Source organism: Camellia sinensis, chromosome 4, assembly GCF_055761805.1.
Source record: "Camellia sinensis isolate YWXY chromosome 4, ASM5576180v1, whole genome shotgun sequence".
Taxonomy (NCBI): domain Eukaryota; kingdom Viridiplantae; phylum Streptophyta; class Magnoliopsida; order Ericales; family Theaceae; genus Camellia; species Camellia sinensis.
The window spans coordinates 151,656,258-151,677,586 of NC_138964.1; the positions used below are offsets into that span (position 1 = coordinate 151,656,258).

Here is a 21,329-nt window from a genome sequence, read left to right on the forward strand (position 1 = left end):
GAATTATTATTATTATTATTATTATTTTGTATGGAAAATCCAAGGATTATTTAGTTTTAGTGATGAAGATGTAATTAATGAGATTATGAGCATTGCTATTGAAAATTAAAAATTAGATTCAATTTTTAAAAATGTGATAATTAGTTAGAATATTAAAAGTAATACTCTGTCACATAAATTAATCATATTCCTTGCACATCATCATGGTTTAAAAAGTGAATTTGTATTATTTTCAAATGATAGGATATTATTAATTTTTATTTTTATTTTTAAATTAAGCTTATAATCTGAATTCCGAATTAAAAACCAAAATAATTTATTATTTTTCTTTCTCACCACTTTTATTTACTCACCAAATCCTTCATCCAAACGCGGTGTGTTTCCTCCTTATAAAATGAGTGAGCAGATAGCACCAGACAAAGCTGAGCCAAAACCACTACCCAAAACCGGCACACGCCACCGTCCTCCGCCTTCCTTCTCCGGCAATGCCGCCGGAAATACGAGCTGCGCCACCGCCTCAACCCTAAAACCACCACCACCACCGACAATGGCACTCGCGGCCTCAACTCGAGACCTGAAGCACCGAGTCTTAACATGCCTCAACAAGCTCTCCGACCGCGACACCCACTCCTCCGCCGCCGCAGAGCTCGAATCCATCGCCAGGACCCTCACTCACGACTCCATTCCCCCTTTCCTCTCCTCCATCTCCGCCACCGACGCCTCCGACAAGTCCCCCGTCCGTAAACAATGCGTCCGCCTCATCTCTCTCCTCTCCCAATCTTACGGCGACTCTCTCTCTCCTTACCTCTCCAAACTCCTCTCCGCCGTCGTCTGCCGCCTCCGCGACCCCGACTCCGCCGTCCGCTCAGCCTGCATCGATGCAACCTCTTCCATCTCGTCACACATCACGAAACCTCCTTTTACTTCGATTGTAAAGCCGTTGATCGATGCTTTGGTGACCGAACAAGATCAGAATTCTCAGATCGGAGCTTCACTGTGCTTGGCTGCGGCGATCGATGCTTCGCCTGATCCGGATGCTATGTATTTGAAGAAGCTGCTGCCGAGGATTGAGAAGTTGTTGAAGTGCGATAGCTTCAAGGCAAAGCCAGCGCTGTTAACGGTTATTGGAAGCGTGATTGGAGTTGGCGGTGCTTCGAGTCACCAGACAGTGAAGAGATTGGTGCCGTGTTTGGTTGAATTCATTGGCAGTGAGGATTGGTCGGCGAGGAAGGCGGCTGCGGAGGCGCTGGTGAATTTGGCGGTGGTGGAGAGGGAAATGTTGATGGAGTTTAAGGCTGTGTGTTTGAAGACGTTCGAGGCGAAAAAAATGGATAAGGTTAGATTCAATTTGATTTGCTAATCTATAGATTGATTAGAGCATCTCCAATTCTCTCTCTATATATCAAATTTTAATGAAAATTTGGTTAGAAGCTTGATCTGGTATGGAACGTCTAATTCTTACTCTTTTTTTTTTCTTTTTTCTTTTTTTCCATCTCCATTCCTTACTGTTTTTTAATTTTTCATAAAATTTAAGTAAAAATTATGAATGTTGAAAAAGTTTTTTCAGATTTTGTTCATCATTGATTTGATACAAGTTTGATGAAATGATTGGAGCTCACTTTTAGCTCTTTGTTCATCAAATTAATTTGATGAAAGAATTAGCGAAGGATTTGAATTTGTTCATAAAAATGTGGATTGAAATTGAATTTGTTTGGTTATGTTTTGTGTAGGTGAAGATTGTGAGGGAGACTATGATCCAATTGGTGGGGGCTTGGACGGAGATTCCTGACGTTTTGGATGAGGTCTCACCTCCTCCAGAACCACAATCATTGTCCAGAGGTACGAGATTTATATGCCTATTTTGTTTGTTTGTTTGTTTGATGATCTCTCCCATTTTCTGAATATTATTTTTTCTGGTTCGGACATTGAGGCCCGTTTGTTTTGGGGGTATGAGAGGGGGATTGGGATTGGGATTATGATAGTTGTGGGCCTTATTTAATGTGTTATTTATTTACAGATAGGGACTGCTAAGTCGAAGGGCTTAGGATAGCTTTGCAGATGTGATTCGGATGGGCCTCCAGGACTTGATATTAGAAAAATAATCCGGTGGACTAGAAATTTTTTATATTTATTTATTTTTTATTTTATTTTTTACATGTCAGATATTTTTTTTGAACATTAATGTTTAATTTTGTGTATTTTTTGTTAAGTAAAAATTATTATTTTATTTATTTTATTTTTTTCTGAAATTTTTTTATTTTATTTTTATTTTTTTAAAATTTTTTACATGTTAGGCATTTTTTTAAAAACATTAATGTTTAATATTTTTGTATTTTTTTTATTTGTTTTATTATTTTATATAAAAATAATTTAGCAATTCCTACACTAACAATTATCATCAAAATAAACATAATTTTACGTAATCTCTTCACTAACAATTCCTATACTATTAATTCCTTCACTATCAATCTTCTCTATTCTACCTCTGAAAATAAACGGGGCTGATTGTTGGCTCTATTTGATCAAATTCATATATTCTATACTTTGGAAAATGCAGTGGCAGACAGTTTTAATTAATTCATTCACAGCGAAGATATCGTACAAAAGGGTGTGGCTTCTGTCTAGTTCGGGATTGGATTGAACCGTGTTGTTGGGCTTGTGGGAGTTCACCATGAGTCCTGTTTTGATAATCTGAACCGTTCAATATATAGAACTCGTCGAGTACTACATGCCTGTAAAAAATCACATTGATCGGATATCAATAGTTATATGATCAAATCAGTTTTGTATTAAAAAAATTGGACGGTGAACAAATTAACGGTTGACAAAAAACTGTTTTGATCACAAAGCTATCGATATCCGATCAACGTAATTTTTTACAGGCATATAGTAATCGACGAGTTCTACACAATAAACGGTTCAGATTATCAAAACAAGACCCGTGGTGGGCCTCCATGGGCCTAACAACACGGTCCAGTCCAATCCCAGACTAGACAGAAGCCATACCCCATACAAAACTTGTATTCAATGTTTTAAAAGTCAGACCGGTGAGCGAACGGAAAATGGGATCGGATAGACGGGTTACCAATTCAACCGTCGGGTTGAGTCGAAATCGAATTGTGACATAATAAATATATTTAAATTATATTTAAATAAAAACATAAGTAATAAAATTATAAATTAAAAATATTAAATTATCTTAAATATTTGTCCTAATATTTTTTTACTGAAAAATATAATAATATATTTTAAAATATTATTAATTTTAATTTTGGAAGAGAAAATTAAATATTTAATATTCCCACCATATGATTTTAATTCAAATAATTTGATTAAAAGAAGAGCAAAAATTTTGGAGGGATATTAAAATTTCAATATTCCTTCCAATACATTTGATTGAATCTCACATGGATTTTTTGAGTATTTTTTAAAGAATTTTTTTCTTATAAATAGGTAGAGACTTTCACAATAATTTCAAGCTCCTAATAGGATCCTCACAAGAGGAGACCCTTGAAAGAGAGTTTCCAATTAAATTTTTTTTATATTCTTATATTATATATTTATATATATATATATATATATATATACATATAAAATAAGAAAGAAAGAAAGAACGGAAAGAAAAAAAAAATAAATTCCAAATCCATCAACCCGGCGAACCGGCTCCGGGTCGACCGGTTCAATTGCCAGTTTTCTTGATTCTTTCTAAATAGACCGGTTTTTAGCTTCGAACGGTTTAGAGGGTATATCCAGACCGAAACCCTGACCAGTCGACGGTTCAACCAATCAAACCGACTGGTCCGGTCCGGTTTTCAAAACCTTGCTTGTATTAAACACTCTATTTGGATGGGGTGATTTGGTGAGAAATGATAATAAATGATGAGAACGATAACTCTTTTCTCATGTTTTGTTTATAAGTTGAGCGAGAAATGATGAGAAAAAGTGAAAAAGTGAACTCTTTTACTAAGCTAAGGGGTTGTTTGTGATAAATTAAATAAGTGTACTTTTTGACTTTTTATGAAATATGGGTTGAGTTTGAAGTGATGTGGTAGAGAAGTGATATGACTTAAATAAGATGATGTAACTTAAATAAGATAGTGATTTTTTAACTTTTTAACTTTTTTTGATTATGTCAAACCAAGCCTTAATTTCTCACCTTGATTGGTTGTATTGTATTTATAATACCAAGATTGCCCCTTAAAATATAAAGGAAGAAAAAGAAATCCTACTCGTATCCCTCTTTCACATGCTCCACTTTTTCACCCATCCAAACATAATAATCAAAAAACATGATCATTTTTTTTATTTCTCACCTAAATGAGATATCACAATAATTTCTTTTATTTTCTTACCCTACAATCCCAACAGAGTGTAAGCCTTCATTAATGTAAGCATAAAAATAAAAATATATAATAAAATCTGAAAATAATTCAAATTGAAATGTACAATGATCCAGGAGGATTTTTTTTGCTTAAAACAGAAAAATAATACGTCCCTTTCTTTCCAAGCATTCCTTTCTGAATTCTGAGAATTTCTTTTTTGCAAGAAGGCATCAATTGTGATTTTCCTCACTATGGTTAATCTATATTTTCAATTTCTCTATATGTGAATTTTGACAACCAAACATTATGATTGCCTATACACATTGGCATTCATGTTGATTTAATTATAATGTTTACTATTGAAATTTAGTGTATTTTCATCCCTTTTTTCCGTTTTTCAAAATTTCCCAGTGTGATGTACATATTGTGGTTGCTGTGTTGTTTAAATCTGATTATATTTTCTTTTCTTTTTGTTGTTTTCTTTTTTGTTAATTTTGCACAATGTGACAGTAATATTTGGTTGCTCAAGTTCTGTAGTTAATGAAGTTTGAAAGATTTTAGTTTCCTTCTCATTTCTCATTTTTGGTATGTTCAGATTATCTTCCCTTTCCAAGAATAACTTGGCTTCCATTCGATACGGTTTCTATGATGCTGTTTAGTTCTGAAGTTTGTATTGTTTCTTAATTTTTGGACAGAGGATTCTAATGATGGGCAACACCCACCTGGATCCAAAACTTCCTGTATGGTTAATTCTGGAGCTCCTCAAATGAGGAAGAAAAGCATCCCAGCTAACGGGTCTTCTTTCCCTGATGGTTCAGTTGCAACCACTGCCCAGGAAAGTCCTCTAGATAGTAGTGACAAGAAGTCAGGCCCAGCTATGTTCCGAAAGCTTGATCGTAAAAAATCCACTGATTGGAAAATTGAAATTACCACTCCTCAGGAGCCCTCCATGATGGTGGTTTGTGAGGATGAAGATATGAAAGGTTCAGAGAAAGGCGAGAAGGTAAGAAGTAGATTTGCAAAGCCAGAAACAAAACAGACTTTCTTCAATAAAAATGCCGATGACAAGAAATTCGGTGGTGTGAAAGCTGGATCTGGTGTGGTTCCATGTCATGATGAGAGCTTACAATCTAACGTTGTAGTTGGTAACATTACTGAGTATACCCATGGAAGCCAGAAAGAGTTTGAGGATCTATCTTTGATCCGCAAGCAGCTTGTTCATATTGAAAATCAGCAATCCAGTTTATTAAATCTCCTCCAGGTAATTGCCTTATTCTTCTGTTTCGCTTACACTTTCAAGTAACTGATTTGGGCGATACTATGACTTGTTGTGATATATTCGGCAAGTGTTTTATCATATCTATGCTTAGTGAAGCTCCTTTTCATATTCATGGTTCTTGGCGCTTTGTGTTTTTGTGCTGATTTATTCGGACGTTTTTGATTAAGATGAAGTTTCTTTTAACACTTCCACTTGTTCTTTGTTCAGACATTCATGGGGAGCTCACAAAACGGAATTCATTCTCTGGAGACACGTGTGCACGGGTTGGAGCTGGCTTTGGATGAGATCTCACATGACTTGGCTATGTCAACCGCGAGGTTGTCAAATGTGGAATCCGAAGGAACCACTTGTTGCAAATTACCCGGTGCTGAATTTTTTAGTCCAAAGTTCTGGAGGAGAACAGAGCCTCGACATTCAACCTCAGGGTTCTCTTCTTCCAGAGGCACTGAACCAATGATTGCCGTGCGTAACATAGCCAACACGAATGGCAATTCTGAAACATTTAAGATGGATAACAGAAGGTTTCGGCTGCAAGGCAGTGGTCAGTTTATTGTGAATCCTTTGTCCGCGATTCCCAGTGACTCCTGCGGGATGTCAGAGGTTTCCTCAAACAGAGTCTCAAAGAATATTCGTGATGCCAAATGACATGTTAGCACATCACTGGCTGATGTTATCTGCAGGTATTGGCCAACAAATTTATCTCTAGCCTTGGATTTCTTTTTTGCAGTCTCATTTCTTGAGTTTACAATTATGGGACTACCAAAAAAAGCTTGGTTCCATTTTTTAAAAAATATTTTTCAAAAAATTCTACTTTCTTTTTTTCGTGTTTTTTTTATTTATTTATTTTTTGTATTGAATTTTTTTAATATTTTAAGCAATTTTTTTTTTTACTTTTTAGACATACCTAACATAAATATATCTAAAAAGTAAAAATTTGTGAAAAAAACCTTTCAAAAATTCACCAAATACCAAAAAAAATACAAGAATTCAGTACATTTTTTTTGTATTTATTAATTTTTTAAAATATTTTTTTACAAATTTGTTACTTTTTAGATGCATCTAAGTAAGGTACATCTAATAAAGTAAAAAAAAATATTTAAAATTTTAAAAATATTCATTAAAAAGAAAAAAAAACACAAACTAAAAAACTCAATTTAAAAAAAACGTAATCCAAAAAGCTCAAACCATACACACTATTTTTTGCAATTAGTTTCAAACATTCTTTCCAATTGGTTTAACGATCACGAGGAATTGGAATTAAAAAAAAAAAAAAATTCTAATTCCTCGTATCATTAAACTAATTAGAAAATGAAATCCTTCCTTTTTAATCCAATTAGTTTCAAAGATAAAAGATTGAATTCCTTAAAAATTCATTCCTTTCCCTTCCCTTTTTGAAATATCGCTTCAAAAAGAATTTGGTTTGAAATACAGTATTGGGGTTTGTTTTGAGCTCCCCATTGGATCATAGGCATTTCTTCCTGTGTTTCTTAACAGTAATGCTGGGATTTTCTTCATATTAATTTTTTTATTATTATTTAAATTTCTTTGAACTGAATAATTGTTTCAGGATTTTGACACTTACATTGACCTTTGATTTTTATTTTTTTCCCCCATCCATCAGATGAGCTGCTGAGATCAAATGAAATTTGAGTCTTGATACTAGTTTAGCTGTGTGGCGCTGGAGATATCATCTATTATTTGGAATATGAGCTTGATTATACAGTACACAACCAAATCAATTGTAGCTGTTATCTACTAAAGTAATTGTGCCGAGCCAATTCATTCAGTAACCCGTCTAGAGTTCGATTCAGATCTCTTTTCAGATTTTCAATTTAAAAGTGAGCACTGCAAGAAGTGAAGGAAGGTCATTACAATTTATAATGTTCCAGAGTCTTGATGTATTGTCTTGTATAGAGAAGATGTGTTTGGTACAACTTTGGAAATATGATTCTACCATTTAGTTTGAATGCAGCGTTTGTTTACAGTTTTTAAAACACATTCACACCCGCGTTTAAAAATTTGTGTACCCGTATGTCCGGCCGGTTGACCGGAACAATGTCCTTGAAATTTTTTTATTTTTTATTTTTTTTTTTTTTTTGCACTTATTATTTTTATATGTTAAAAAAAATATTTTCTAATGTTTTTTTAAAAAAATTTTATGAGTTTTAAATAGAATTTTAGGTTATGTATTTGGTTATGAATTGTAAATTTTTACATAAAAATTATGTCATATCACTCAATTTAAAAACTCTTTTCAAAACTCATTCACCAAACAAATTTTCTACATTCAAATCATAATTTTAAAACTCTTTAAATATAATTCATATTCTCAAATTATATTTAAAACCTCTATTAAACGCAACCTTAAGTTTTCTTTCTTTCATTTCTTTTCCATTTTTTGTTGATGAAATATTACCTGATTTGAAATGAGACTGGAGGTTTGTTATAATGGCGTGATTAAACATGTGTATATAATGAGATCAGAAAATGTCACAAGGAAACAAAAATATTATACATGGCAAGCTTGCTTATTCTTGTTGAAAGCGAAGCCAAAAAGTGTTATCCATCTTCTCTTCTCAAATATTCTGTCCTCTTAAAAACTTGCTGCTACTGAATTATATTAAAATTTATTAGTGCGGTAATCTAAAGACATAATTTAATAGCTTTTAAAGATAAATTACACTTACACCTACTAAAATTTAGTTCAATTACATCTCACTTCTTGATATTTTGAAAATTACATTCCCACTCTTGTGACTAATAGTTTTATTTTACAAATCATCTACTTATATAAAATGCAAAAATTACAAATACACTCCCTAAAATTTACTTAAAATACGAATTGCCCCCCTGCAGTTTGAAAAATTACAAATACGTCCTTGTCAGAATTTTAATTAATTAAAAAAGTAAAATTTCTAACTGTTCCCCTATACAATAATAAAATTATCTGAATTATTAATTGAAATAAAATTTTAACATTATTAAAAACTGTTAACTAACTTGATGATTTATTAATAAAAAGATCTATTTGTTATGAAATTAGAAACCTTAAGGGGCATGATGTAATTTCTAGAACCACAGGAGTAATTTGTAATTTAAATAAACCTTAGAGGGTATGTTTGTAATTTATCAAAAAAAAAATAAAATAAAGCAAAACAAGAAAAAAGCGAGTGCATGAATTCAATATTTTCATTCCGTCTAAATAATTACAATGATAAGGGGGTTAGTATAATTTTCCAAACATCGAGTAATATGTATTAAATCCAAATCTCAGATAGTGTAAGTGTAATTTACCCTTTAAGTATTCAGGGACAAAAGATCTCATGCCCAAAGAAACTACCTCTTGATCAACTATGCTCTTGGATCAAATGGTAACATGTGACAATTCCACCCAAATTATAAGAAGAATGAACAAAACACCTAAATTTATGAGGACATTCTTCACCCAAAACAATTTATGAGGACATTAAACTAGGAAACTAGATTGTAATAGAGCAATAGTGAAAAGCCATCTATTTTCTTGAAACAAGGCAAGACCAAAACTACTCATTCACACAGAACATAACACACATGAAAACACCACTCAAATGTTGTTCTTGTTTGATATTTGTTCAAAGCAATTGTCTAGTGGCCCACTTACAATTTTACCAAAATAGATGAAAAAAGAAAATTGAGCAAGCAAGAGTTAGGCCAAAAATACCTAATTACTAGATTAAAATATTGCATAAATCTCACAAAGTTCACTTGAACAATTGAACTTAATACATATGATCTAGTTATAAACAGCAAAAAATTATTATGGGTTCTGGTTGTTAGATCCTCCCTCCTTGATTTTCTGCAGAAAATTAGCAATACATCAGGGAGCTCTTTGGAAAACACGAATACAATAGCCTACCGTTAGAATAAACAAAATAAAAAAAACACTATGGGGAAGAGCAAAAACACTCCAGTGGTCAAGATTCTGAGAAGAGACATAGTTCGACAGCTTTTACAAATGAGAAGCAAATAAAATCCAATCAATAGTAATCCAGAAACACTGAGTTTCCAGCAAGAAGTGTTCCAAAGAACTGCATGCAAAATATACCACATCAATGAAGGGTTTAAAGAGTTCTTTGAAAGTTAAAAGCGCCCAGTACCTACAAACCTCCCGAGATTTCCTTATGCATTGCCCTTTAAACTTGAATAGGAAGAATGAGGCAGAAATGTATGTCTTCAGTGTTTGATAGCAATGAAATCATCATGACTTCGTTGCAGGACTACATGTTGATATTGCATAAATGAAGTTGTTTGATAGGATTTTTTATTTTTTTTTCCTTTCCCTTTTCTCACTTGCTTGTATGGCTCGGGGTGTCATGGGGGTACTCATGATGTTCTAGTTATCGAAGAAAGAGAATTTCAAGTTTGCTCCTTTAATCAGGACATGAGAGGGGGTGGCAACCTCTTCCTTACTTGGAGAGGTATTTCTAGGTGCAAGGTTCTTCCTAGGTTGGTTTTTAACATTTTTTGCTTGGACAACTATTCACGAGGCTATCTTTAACTATTGGAAACAGGAGAAAAGTGACTATTGATTGGCATTGAATGTGTAAGAGGGCAGGGGAAGTGTTAATCATCATCCACTATATTGTCTGGTGGTTAGTGAGTGATGGAATTTACTTTTGTCTGTTTATGGAATCGCTTGGGTAATGACTTCTTCAATGGTTGATTTACTTACAAGTTGAGGAAGTTGTGGGCTGCAGCTTAGGACATTTCTTGGACTATTTTGGAGTGCAATAGTGGTCTCTCTCTCTCTCTCTCTCTCTCTCTCTCTCTCTCTTTGTGGATGACAGATTATTTTTGCATCCGTTAATAAATTTCGCTTATCAAAAAAAAGATAAAGTGGCAAGGGAATCAATGTCCGTGCTATGAATCACTAGGCAGTATCCATTGTGGAACAATCCCATGGATAGAATAAACAAAGTTAGAATGAAAAAGGTTAGAAGAGGGATACATTTAGAACATAATCCGTACAAAGGAAAAAGTTAAAGAGAGCAACTTTTCCAGATCCAAACAAGAAAAAGATAAGTTGGCTAGAAGGAAATAATAACTAGACAATGACAGTTAAAAGGCATGCATTCGTGAGATATTAAAGCATCAGCAAAAGTCAAGCGAGATGATAGGGTTCTTTCTGTGCGTTAGGATCCTCTGGGGTGATCTCCCTAGACACTAGAGTGATCTCCTAAAGTGAGTGAGATGGGCTCGACATGTGTCCCACTAATGGAACTAATGGTTAAGATCAATCCCTCACCAAAACGACGTCGTTTTGGTGGGGGAATTTCAAAAAAAAAAAAAAATCAAATATCTGGGTTCACTTTCACTCTGTTCTGGGGAGAGTTAGAGAGAGAGAAGGGACCAAAGCTTTGATTTTGTTTTGTTCTTTCCTTGTTCTTTCACGTCCTCTTGAAATCTCACAGTTGAATGGTAGTGATGGTTGGTTTTCTGATAAGGCCTTGAAGAGGGTAGATCTGTTCAAGTCAGCCCTTGATGATGATGATGAAAACAGCGTTTGCTCAAGTCAGCTCTGTTACAGGCATGGCTTCGCCGCTGCTGTGTAGATCTAAAAGATCTTCTCCGCCGATCTCCATGTTTATTGACCGGATCTGCTAATTATGTTGCTCATTTTGATTTTGATGATGATGATGATGATATGGGGTCTGTAAGTATACATATATGCATATATAAATACATACTCTCATTTTGATTTTGATGATGATATATGTAAATATACATATATGCATATAGAAATACATATCTGAATCAATCTTTTGATGATGATGATGATACAAATCTGAATCAATCTTATTATCGACGAATCGATTTAATCTTTTGAAGCCTCTTTCTCATTTTGTTCACGTTTTTTCTTCAATCTTTTGACAATGATGATGATACATATCTGAATCAATTTTATTATTGAATCGATTTGATCTTTTTTATTTATTTAGATCTCACAGATCAAAATCCATGATAATGATACAGTTTCAAGCCTCTTTCTCATTTTGTTCACATTTTTTCTTCAATCTTTTGATGATGATGATGATGATGATGATGATGATACAAATCTGAATCAATCTTATTATCGAATCAATTTAATCTTCTTTTTTTTTTATTTTGATCTCACGGATCAAAATCCATGATGATGATATAGTTTGAAGCTTCTTTCTCATTCTGTTCACTTTTTTCGTTTTTTTTTTTTAAATAATTTTCCCTACCAAAACGACGTCGTTTTGGTGAGGATTAATCTCAATCCTTGATTCCATTAGTGGGACGCGTGTCGAGTCCATCTCATTCACTTTAGGAACTTCACTCTAGAGGATCCTAACGCTCTCTGTATGGACTTGTGTACACGTGTTCGCTATGGGTGTCTGTCTATTGGATCTCCTTGAACCCCAAGTCTTAGGATATGGAACTCAGCTTGAAATGCCTCCAAAAATAGGGTAGAGCTATGGAAAGATTCAAGGCAGTGGCTTTGGTCCAGTCCAAGATCGGACTGGACCGTGCTGTTGTGCCCGTGGGGGCCCACCACGGGTCCCTTTTTGATAATCCAAACCGTTTAATGTGTAGAACTCGTCGAGTACTATATGCCTGTAAAAAATCACGTTGATCGGATATGGATAGCTATGTGAACAAAACAGTTTTTTATCAACCATTAATTGTTTCACTGTCTATTTTTTTTTATACAAAACTGTTTTGATCACATAGCTATTGATATCCGATCAACGTGATTTTTTACAGACATGTAGTACTCGACGAGTTCTACACATTGAACGGTTCGGATTATCAAAACGGGCCCAAAAAATAGGCCCCATGGGCCGAACTGGGCAGGTCCAGTCTTGATCTCAACTTGAGACAAGCTGGACCCAAGATTCAAATACATTATATTCACATGATGTGGTAATAATATATGAATCATTAATATCTAAAATTGTATTTAATAAACAAAGAAAGAAGAAGAAGAAGAAGGTTTTAATCTCCCCCTTGATATGAGAAGCAGAAAACCACTCCGCTATCAAATATGAGAAGCTTCTTCCTCTTCCATAATCACATGTAAAAAATCTTCGAGTTCAACACATATACCATTCCTGGGTCATTCAATTACCACAAATCATTTTTGCTCAGTTCACACTTCCACACCATTGGTGTTTCGGGTATCAACTATTGAATTGAAAACCCATGGTTTGAATGTGAACTACTAAACCAGAGGTGGGAAGGATAATGGTCCATGTAACACAGGTGCAATGGAAAGGAAACAAATAATATGTCAGGTAGTTCAAGTTAAAGCACTCCAAGGACCTCCATTTCAGAGCCAAAGCACTCAAACTCCCAAAACTGTAAACAATTTTAGTGAAGTTCATACCTATTAATCACGAATTTAATGTTGACTAATCATATTCTATAACGAATATATTTGAGAAATAAAGTAATAAAATTTCAAATCCAAATCGATTCATGTAGTAATTTTCCCAAATTCAAAAGAAGAACAAACTCACAAAATTAGGCATAATCATCACAAAGCATCACCAACAAGAGTTACAGACAAATATCATAGGGTTGTGTGTGTGTGTGTGTGTGTGTGTGTGTGTGTGAGAGAGTGAGAGTGAGAGAGAGAGAGAGAGAGAGAGAGAGAGAGAGAGAGAGAGAGACCGATTGGGCGTTATGCCAGGAGAGGCCGCGGTAGACATTGACGGAGAAGGTGGCGGCGAGATAGATGGTGGCGACGCCGAGGCCCGCCGTGAAGGCCTTGAATGCCCAGTCCCCTGCTTTGCTCGCTACTCCCATCTCCCGTCTCTATCTCTCTCTCTTCCCCTGATTTGGTCACTAGGGTTTATAGCTGGCAATACAAACCAAACTCTCTGTTAAAAATCCAACTATAAACTGTCGAATCTGAAAATTTGGAAACCCAAAATTCTATTTTGAATAAAATTTTAATATAAATAGAGTTTGATGGCAAAATTGTGAATTAATTAGATTTTACTTCTTTAATTATCATTAAATATGAAAAATATGTACCCCGTACATTTTATAATATGAAAAAATTATATAATTTCATATTTTTTCAATTACAACTAAAAGAAAATTATTTTTAATTTATGACTTGTTTATCAAAAAAAAAAAGGAAATTTTTTTTAAAGTCCCTAATAATAATAATTTAGAGGATAAATGACCAAAAAAAAAAAAAATAGTAATGCATCAGGTCCCTGAACAACTTGGCGCGCGTTATTAATTATTTTGTGGACCAAAATACCCTTCCCAAAATCAACACAGAAACGAAACTTTCCGACGTCTGAGTTCCATTCCAAGCATCCACCATTTTCACGAACAACAGTACAGCAGAACTAGGGTTTCAATTTCATCTTCACCATCGACATTAGAGCTTCATTATCTTCTGCAAAAATCATTTCTATTCCTTCTTCACAAATTTCTCTGACCTCGTTTTCACTGTTCGTCGTTCGTCGTTCATCGTCATCTCAGTTCATCTTCGTCACGTCGTATCTTCATCTCAGGCCATATTAGCTCGTCATTCAAGTTTCATCCTAACTCTGGTAAGTTTTTATACAATACAACCAGATTTTCTCTAAAAACACAGTTAATTGCATTTTATATTAACCTTCCATAAATTAGGGTTTCAATTTCGCAATAAAAAACTACCTGAATTTGAAAAAAGTTATTTCTGTGTGTTTTGAACTTATTCTTGAACATGTTTGTGCAATTTTATCTGTAAATTTCTCTGGCATTTGAAATTTTCTGGTTTTTGCTTGATGTATGTTTCTTCTTCCAATTTTCTCTGGCATGTTTATTTTGAAAAAAACAATTTTCTATGTTTTCATCTTATTTTTCAACATGTTTCTATGATTTTGTCTATAAATTTCCATGCTCTGTAAACTTCTCTGTAATATGTATTTTTAATTAGAATGTCTATCTTTCTCTGGAATGTCTATTACTCTCTTGTCTCTGTCTAAGTTTTTTTGGTATTTATAATTTTCTCTGACCACATCACATCACTTTCCTCTCTTGTGTGTCTCTATCATGTTTAATTTTCTCTGGCATTTTAATATTATGGACTGGAATGAATGTTTCTTATTTAAATTTTCTCTGACATGTGTATTTTGAAAAAAAAAATTATTTCTCTGTGTGTTGATCTTATTCTTGAACATGTTTCTGTGATTTTGTCTATGAATTTCTCTGCTTTGTAAATTTATCTGGAATATGTATTTTAATATTATGAATTTCTCTGCTTTGTAAAATTAATTTTCTCTGGTTGTGTATGTAAATTTCTCCGGCATTTTAATATTATGAATTGAAATTTTCTCTGGAATGAAATTTTCCTCAAGAATGTGTAATTTTCTCCGGAATGTGTATTTTTCTCTGGTATGTTTATTTTGTTCAATTCTTGCTTTCAATGTGGTGTAATTTTCAGTGACATGTTTACATTACTTTATTTATTTTATCTCGCTAATTGTGGAATGAAAATTTTCTTTGGCTTGCCACGTTTACTTTTCTTTGTCATTCATTTTCTCTAGTATGTTTACTTCTATATGTAATTTTAACAATTATTGAAAATTTCTCTCACATGTTTATGATTCTTTGTTGATTTTCTCTGACATTTAATTTTTAATGTCCAATCTTCTCTGGCATGTCCAATTTTCTGTAATTTTTCCTTATCTGAAATTTTCTCTGACATCTCCAATTTTCTCTTATCTGTAATTTTCTCTGACATGTCCAATTTTCTCTAACATGTTCAAATTTCTCTGGGATTTAAGGTTGACATCTTTATGTTTTAATCATTGTCTAGAAATGGCAAAACGTAAAAGTAGCAACACACTGGAAACACCAAGTAAGAAACAGAAACTCTCTTAGTCTTCTTATGAGCTAAGATAAAAAAAACCAGCAGCAAAACACTGGAAACACCAAGCAAGAAAGAACAACTCTCTTAGTCTTCTTATGATCTAAGATCAAAAACCAACAGCAAAACACCACAAACTCCTCGCCAAAACACACAAGTCCAAGGTGATGAAGCAACCAGCATCCAAATGAGTACACCAACTTCAAAAGACTGAAGCTCAAGGGGCAAAAAACTTGTTAAACTCCAAAGAAAGAGAGCTCACTGCAGCATTCAATACCGATCCAACCTCTCATCTGTTGTCTTCTTTTTTCAAATACTTAAATTCAATTCAAACCAACTTGTAGAGCTTCAAAAGACCCCATTCTGGTATTTGATCCAAGCTCTAACCACTGGAAGGATGGATCCAAAGAAATCTAGAAAATTTGATGATGATGTAGTTGCAATAATCCAATGTTACAATGAAAAAACAAAAGCATTCACAGTTGGTAAAAAGAAGTTGACCTTTATAACAAATCACATTACCTTGATTTTTGGTTTGCAAGGAGGTAAAGGAGCCATGTCATTAAGGTACTCTAAAAAGTCAAAATATGCATTCCTGAGGAGAAGATTCCAAAAGGACATAAGGCTCACTGGTCCAGTTCTTAAAAATGCCTTGGTCAAAGCAATGAAAGGCAAGCAACCAACTGACTTCAAAGATGTAGCAATCATTGTTACATTGTACTTGTGTCTCACCCTATTTTTTGCAACAAGTGGGAATTCAATATGGTGGGTTTTTATAAAGTATGTGAAACCTCTTGAATCAATGAAACAGTATGATTGGCCAGAAACAATCACATCAACATTGATTGATTCTATCATAGCATTGCACAAAACTCCAGAAAAAGTTACGGGGTGTGTCATTGCATTGCTGGTAAGTATAATATCCATTCAAATTTGCAGTTATCATACTTACAAATTTGTGTGTTTAGAAAAATTTAATTACTTTAATTTTCATCACAGTATTGGCTATGTGAACATGCAAATATCATTGACTCGGAAGATAGTAACACAACTGACTTCCCAAGATGTGCCAAGTGGAACCTACAAACCTTGATGAAACAACTGCAGAAGACACCAGTCCACTCTCTTGCACCTCGACAGGTTAGATTTCTATCGCTACTGAAATCTCAATGAAATTCCAAAATTTCTCTGACCATTGCTTTGTTTCCCTCCTTGTGCATTGATTGATCAAGTTCAATTTTCTCTGAACTATCAATTTATGTTTTCTTCTTTGGTTACCACTGGTCTATTTCTGCCATTGTAATCAATTTTCTCTGCCATCCAAATTTCTCTGACCACAATTGTAACACATTAACTTATATGCCCTGATTAATTTTCACTAATATCTGAATTATGTTGGTTGTTTCATAATTTTCTCTGGTCCATAAAATTTTATCAACTTGTGTGTAATTTTCTCTGGCTCATAACTTATGTGACTTATGTGCCCTGCATCTTTGATAAATACTGTTTATTTCTACCCCTCTAATGAATTTTCTCTGGAATCCAAATTTCTCTAACACAATTATAGTCAAACATTAACTTATATGCCTTGATTGATTTTCTCTGATATCTAAATTATGTTGCTTGTTTCATAATTTTCTTTGCCTCATAAAATTAACTCCTTGTCTCTAATTTTCTCTGGCCCGTATAATTTTCTCTGAAGTTTGTTTCACATTAGTATCATTTAGATGAATTTTATTTTCCTTATTTGAATTTTTTCTCTCAGTGAATTTTGTAACATTTCTCTAATAAAAGAATCTCTTGTTACAGATAGATAACAAGGAGCTAGTTAAAAACCCATCAGAGGAGTTCTGTCTTGGTAAAAAAACGAAGAAAGAATCAAAAAAGGCAATTGTCAAATTCAAGGAGACATTACAAGATCCATTTGAAGAAAGAGGGAATGAAGAAGCAGAAGGCAACATAGAAGAATACGAAGCGAACAATGGACAAGAAGATCAAGCAAGCAGTGGAGAAGAAGAAGCCAGAGAAGAAAGTAAAGAAATAAAAGCAGAAAACAAAGAACAAAATGAACACAAAGAAGAAGACAGTGAAGAAGAAGATGAACAGCAAGAAGAAAACAAGGAGGAAAGTGATGAAGAAGAACGTAATGAGCCGATGGACTAACAACGTGATAGCATTTGTGGCTCAACAATGCATCAGCCTCAAGAATTTGAGGAATCAAAGGATGCCCAAATTGATGATCTACGTCAAAGACTGAAGGCACTTTCTCAATCTAAAAAAGAAGAAGAGAGAAATTGGATTGAATTACTTGCTAAAAAGGATATTGCAATAAGAACCCTAACATCACTTAACTCAAAACTTCAAGAAAAAGAAGCACAATCCAAATGAAACTAAGGACGTTGGAGGTTGAAAAAGAAGACGATACAAAAACAATTCAACAGTTGAGGTATTCAAATTCGGAGCTTGAAACTGAAAATGCTAAATTGCATGAACAAGTTCAAGAACTATCCGTCCAACTAGCAACACAACCCTACCGAACACCAACACAACTTCAACCACAAGGTCAGTGAAAATCTTGAGCCATAAAAAGTTATGTCCTTGTGTCAACATAACTCAGAGAAATTTCTATTTATTATAATTTTCTATGTCATTGGTAATTTTCTTTGGAAGTTATATTTCTCTGAACACATTAGTTTCTGCTGCTTATTTCTATTGATTTTTACTGCTCATTTCATTTTCTCTGTCTATTTTCTTATTCCATTTTTGGGGCTTGTTTGATTTTCACTGTGTATGGTTGGAATGCAAGTAGAACAACAACCAACAACCCAACAAGAACAAATGGCATACAAAGAGCAACCGAAACAAAAGACAAAAGTCTATGGTAATTGAAAAATATTGAATCAAATAAATTTACATATTGAAATATCATTTGTTACTTCAGAGAAATTTCACTTTTACTAATATTTTCACTGTCTACAATCAAAAAAGATCTGACATCAATGATAAAAAATTTAAAGGCAAAAGAAAGGAAGGAAAAACAGCACGATCCAGAATTTCAATATCCTAAAGTTGCGAAAGTGACTAGAGCTTCAAAACAAGCTGCAAAGCAAGCTAAGCAAAGCACGAAGGACAAAGAAGTGCTTGATGCTGATGCGTACGTCTTGCCTCAACCTATAAACATCAGAAAATCTTGGGTCTTTCCACAAACTCTTCCGATTTCAAGATTGATAAAAGATCATGTAAAAGACATCTTGCAGCACATATCAAATGTGTCTGGACTTGAGTAAGTACAACAAACAAAATAGAAGATAACAAACAATAAATTACAAACTTATATTGCATTAGCAACAATTAAATCCCTTATTTGTCATCTTATAGGGCTTTAATTTGGACAAGTGAGTTGAATCTCATTACCTTCGAAGACATTGAAAACCTAATAAAGCAAAAAGAAATTGCCAACAATGTAAGTCTTTCCCTTTCATCAAAATTTCTCTGCAATGTTCCATCAGCCTTTATAAACCAATATTACAATTATAAATCATATTTTTCAGGTTATTGATGGCTATGGAGAGATCCCTTTGGCTGACCAAATGAGAGAAAGACAACAACCAACCTCATTTTTTTTCACATCCATGAGCTTAGTATGTTACTATTATTTTATTTGATTTTCTCTGGAATTTACTTACTACTTTCTCTTCTTAAGATACTTCTTGAAGCCAGTTGTGTCACTAGTCTAATTTTCTCTGGCTAGTTGTGTGCATTTAAAATTTCTTTGTATATATTTCTTAAATTCCTGTCATTTCAACTTTCGCATAACAAAATCATTTTTTGATTTTCTCTGAACACATAATTTCATCAAGATGACAGAAAATCAAGCTTTTCGAGTGTCCTTATTTGACAAGCATATTGAAACAGCATGGAGGAACTACAGGTTGCTCCATTTCCCAATAAATACTGAAGGTAATGAGAAGTCCACACATGGAAATCACTGGACCTTGCTTGTCCTGGACAAACAAGACAATTTATGGAGGTTCTACAACTCACTGAGGCCAATGAGGGATGATGCAGAAGACAAATATGTCAAAGATGCAAAATAATTGGTAACGAGTGCAAATTTCTCTGATCCATCATAATCTTTATGTGATGATAATTTTCATAGAATCCCATGGATTTGTCTATAAATTTCTCTGTTATTTAAAAATTATTTTTTTGTAGCAAGATTATGTGGAGAATTTTTTGAAAGCTTGCCTTGAAAGAGAGGCTCAATCCCAACCCTCTTTCAAATTGATAAACTCACAAAACACAAGTTACGACTTTAAGTATGTCAACAATGCTCAACAACAAGAAAGTGATTCGTAAGTTTCATACATCTATAAATAAAATAATCTGATTTGCATGTTTCTTAAAACTAACCATACCTATAATTTGTATGCAGTCTGGATTGTGGCCTCTTTGTTTGCTATATAATGAAACAATATAGCAAGCATGAACCTATCAGTTCCAAATTGTCTACACAAGAGATAAGGTTGATGAGAGCAGAACTCATGGAGAGATTTGTTACCGAAGTTGGCCGGTCATGGACTGAACCAATTGAAATACCTCCAGAAGAAGAACAAAAAATGTAATAATGAAACTAGTAAAAGGAAGACAATGTACATATCCACACAGAGAAAATTGTCTCACGTATATGTGTATATCCATACAGTATTAACCGTATAGTTTTTTGCTGACACATTGAAGGAATGATGATGCTTGACTTATATGTATATATCCTTTCTTGACTAATGTAAATTTCTTCTTTTTTTTTTTCGACTAATGTAAATTTCATTTTTTTTTTGACTAATGTAAATTTCATTTTTTTTTTCGACTAATGTAAATTTCATACATATTGATGGTTAAATATATATATATTTTTTATTGTGATTGTCAACACAATCCACACAGAGAAAATTGTCTGCAGAAATTTCTCTAGTATGATATTACCATAAATTCACAGAGAAATTTAACTTGTATCGTCCCAAGGGGATGCCTATATGATCATGTAATCTGTAATGCTTTGTGTTGGTACAAAACAATCATCAAACTCAACAAAACACAAAGCGCACAGTAATTTTATCTGCTACTGAAAAATTTCACTCGATGAATTTGAAATTTCAAAACATAATGCCCAGATAATTTTCTCTTATAGTGGAAAATTTCTCCGGATGAAATTGACGGATTCGAATAGTGACAGAAAATATAATTTCTAAGTTGTGAATTTCTCTGGGTTGAGTGTTTGGAGAGGGGGAATTTCTCTGGGTTGGTGAGGAAAATTTCTCTGGCTTTGAGAAAAATTTCTGAGTTGAAGTGATTCTAGATAAATTCTTCCCTAGTCCAGAGAAATTCTCAACTCAGAGAAATTTCAAAAGAGCTTAATTTTGTTTCTTGGTTGTACTCACTGCAATAATTTTGTGTATGCTCTGTCTGGTATGCACATTTCTTGAAATGAATGATATGAAGTTACCAGAAATTCACAGAGAAATTTAACTCGTATTGTGCCAAAGAAGGTGCCTATATGATCTTGCAATCTATAATGCACTATGTTAGTACAAAACAATTATCAAATTCAAAAATCACAATCCACACAGTACTTTTCTCTGCCATAGCAAAATTTCTCTGGATGAATTTGATAGGTATTACAAACCCACTGCCTATAGTATATATCAACAAACACAATGCACACTTTAACTGATATTGGAAAATTTCTCTGGATGAATTTGATTGATATTATTATACACACTGTCTAAAAAATACATTTCACAAAACAAAATACACAAAATAATCATCAAATGTATTATTCAATCAATAAAAT

General features: G+C 33.6%; 1 protein-coding gene and 1 long non-coding RNA gene across 2 annotated transcripts; one reads left to right on the forward strand and one right to left on the reverse strand.

The window, feature by feature from the left end:
- The first annotated feature begins 337 nt into the window (after positions 1 to 337).
- Positions 338 to 7,595, forward strand: LOC114257152 (TORTIFOLIA1-like protein 4). The gene is made up of 5 exons (XM_082922546.1): positions 338 to 1,336; positions 1,731 to 1,839; positions 5,018 to 5,583; positions 5,809 to 6,281; positions 7,223 to 7,595. Exons 1-4 carry the CDS (start codon positions 395 to 397, stop codon positions 6,244 to 6,246), a joined length of 2,055 nt encoding a protein of 684 aa, XP_082778672.1. The 5' UTR covers positions 338 to 394; the 3' UTR covers positions 6,247 to 6,281; positions 7,223 to 7,595.
- Positions 7,596 to 9,172: 1,577 nt separating this feature from the next.
- LOC114295593 (uncharacterized) lies at positions 9,173 to 13,543 on the reverse strand. Its single transcript, XR_003640948.2, has 2 exons — positions 13,279 to 13,543; positions 9,173 to 9,436 (listed from the first exon to the last, which is right to left on the reverse strand). It is a non-coding gene; the product is annotated as an uncharacterized LOC114295593 (long non-coding RNA).
- Between the last annotated feature and the right edge of the window lie 7,786 nt (positions 13,544 to 21,329).

Bases quoted from the DNA above. Each gene is read 5' to 3' on its own strand.
- LOC114257152 (XM_082922546.1), top strand. From the start codon at position 395: ATGAGTGAGCAGATAGCACCAGACAAAGCTGAGCCAAAACCACTACCC. The intron at 1,840-5,017 runs GTACGAGATTTA...ATTTTTGGACAG, and splicing joins ACCACAATCATTGTCCAGAG to AGGATTCTAATGATGGGCAA. The intron at 5,584-5,808 runs GTAATTGCCTTA...TTCTTTGTTCAG, and splicing joins GTTTATTAAATCTCCTCCAG to ACATTCATGGGGAGCTCACA.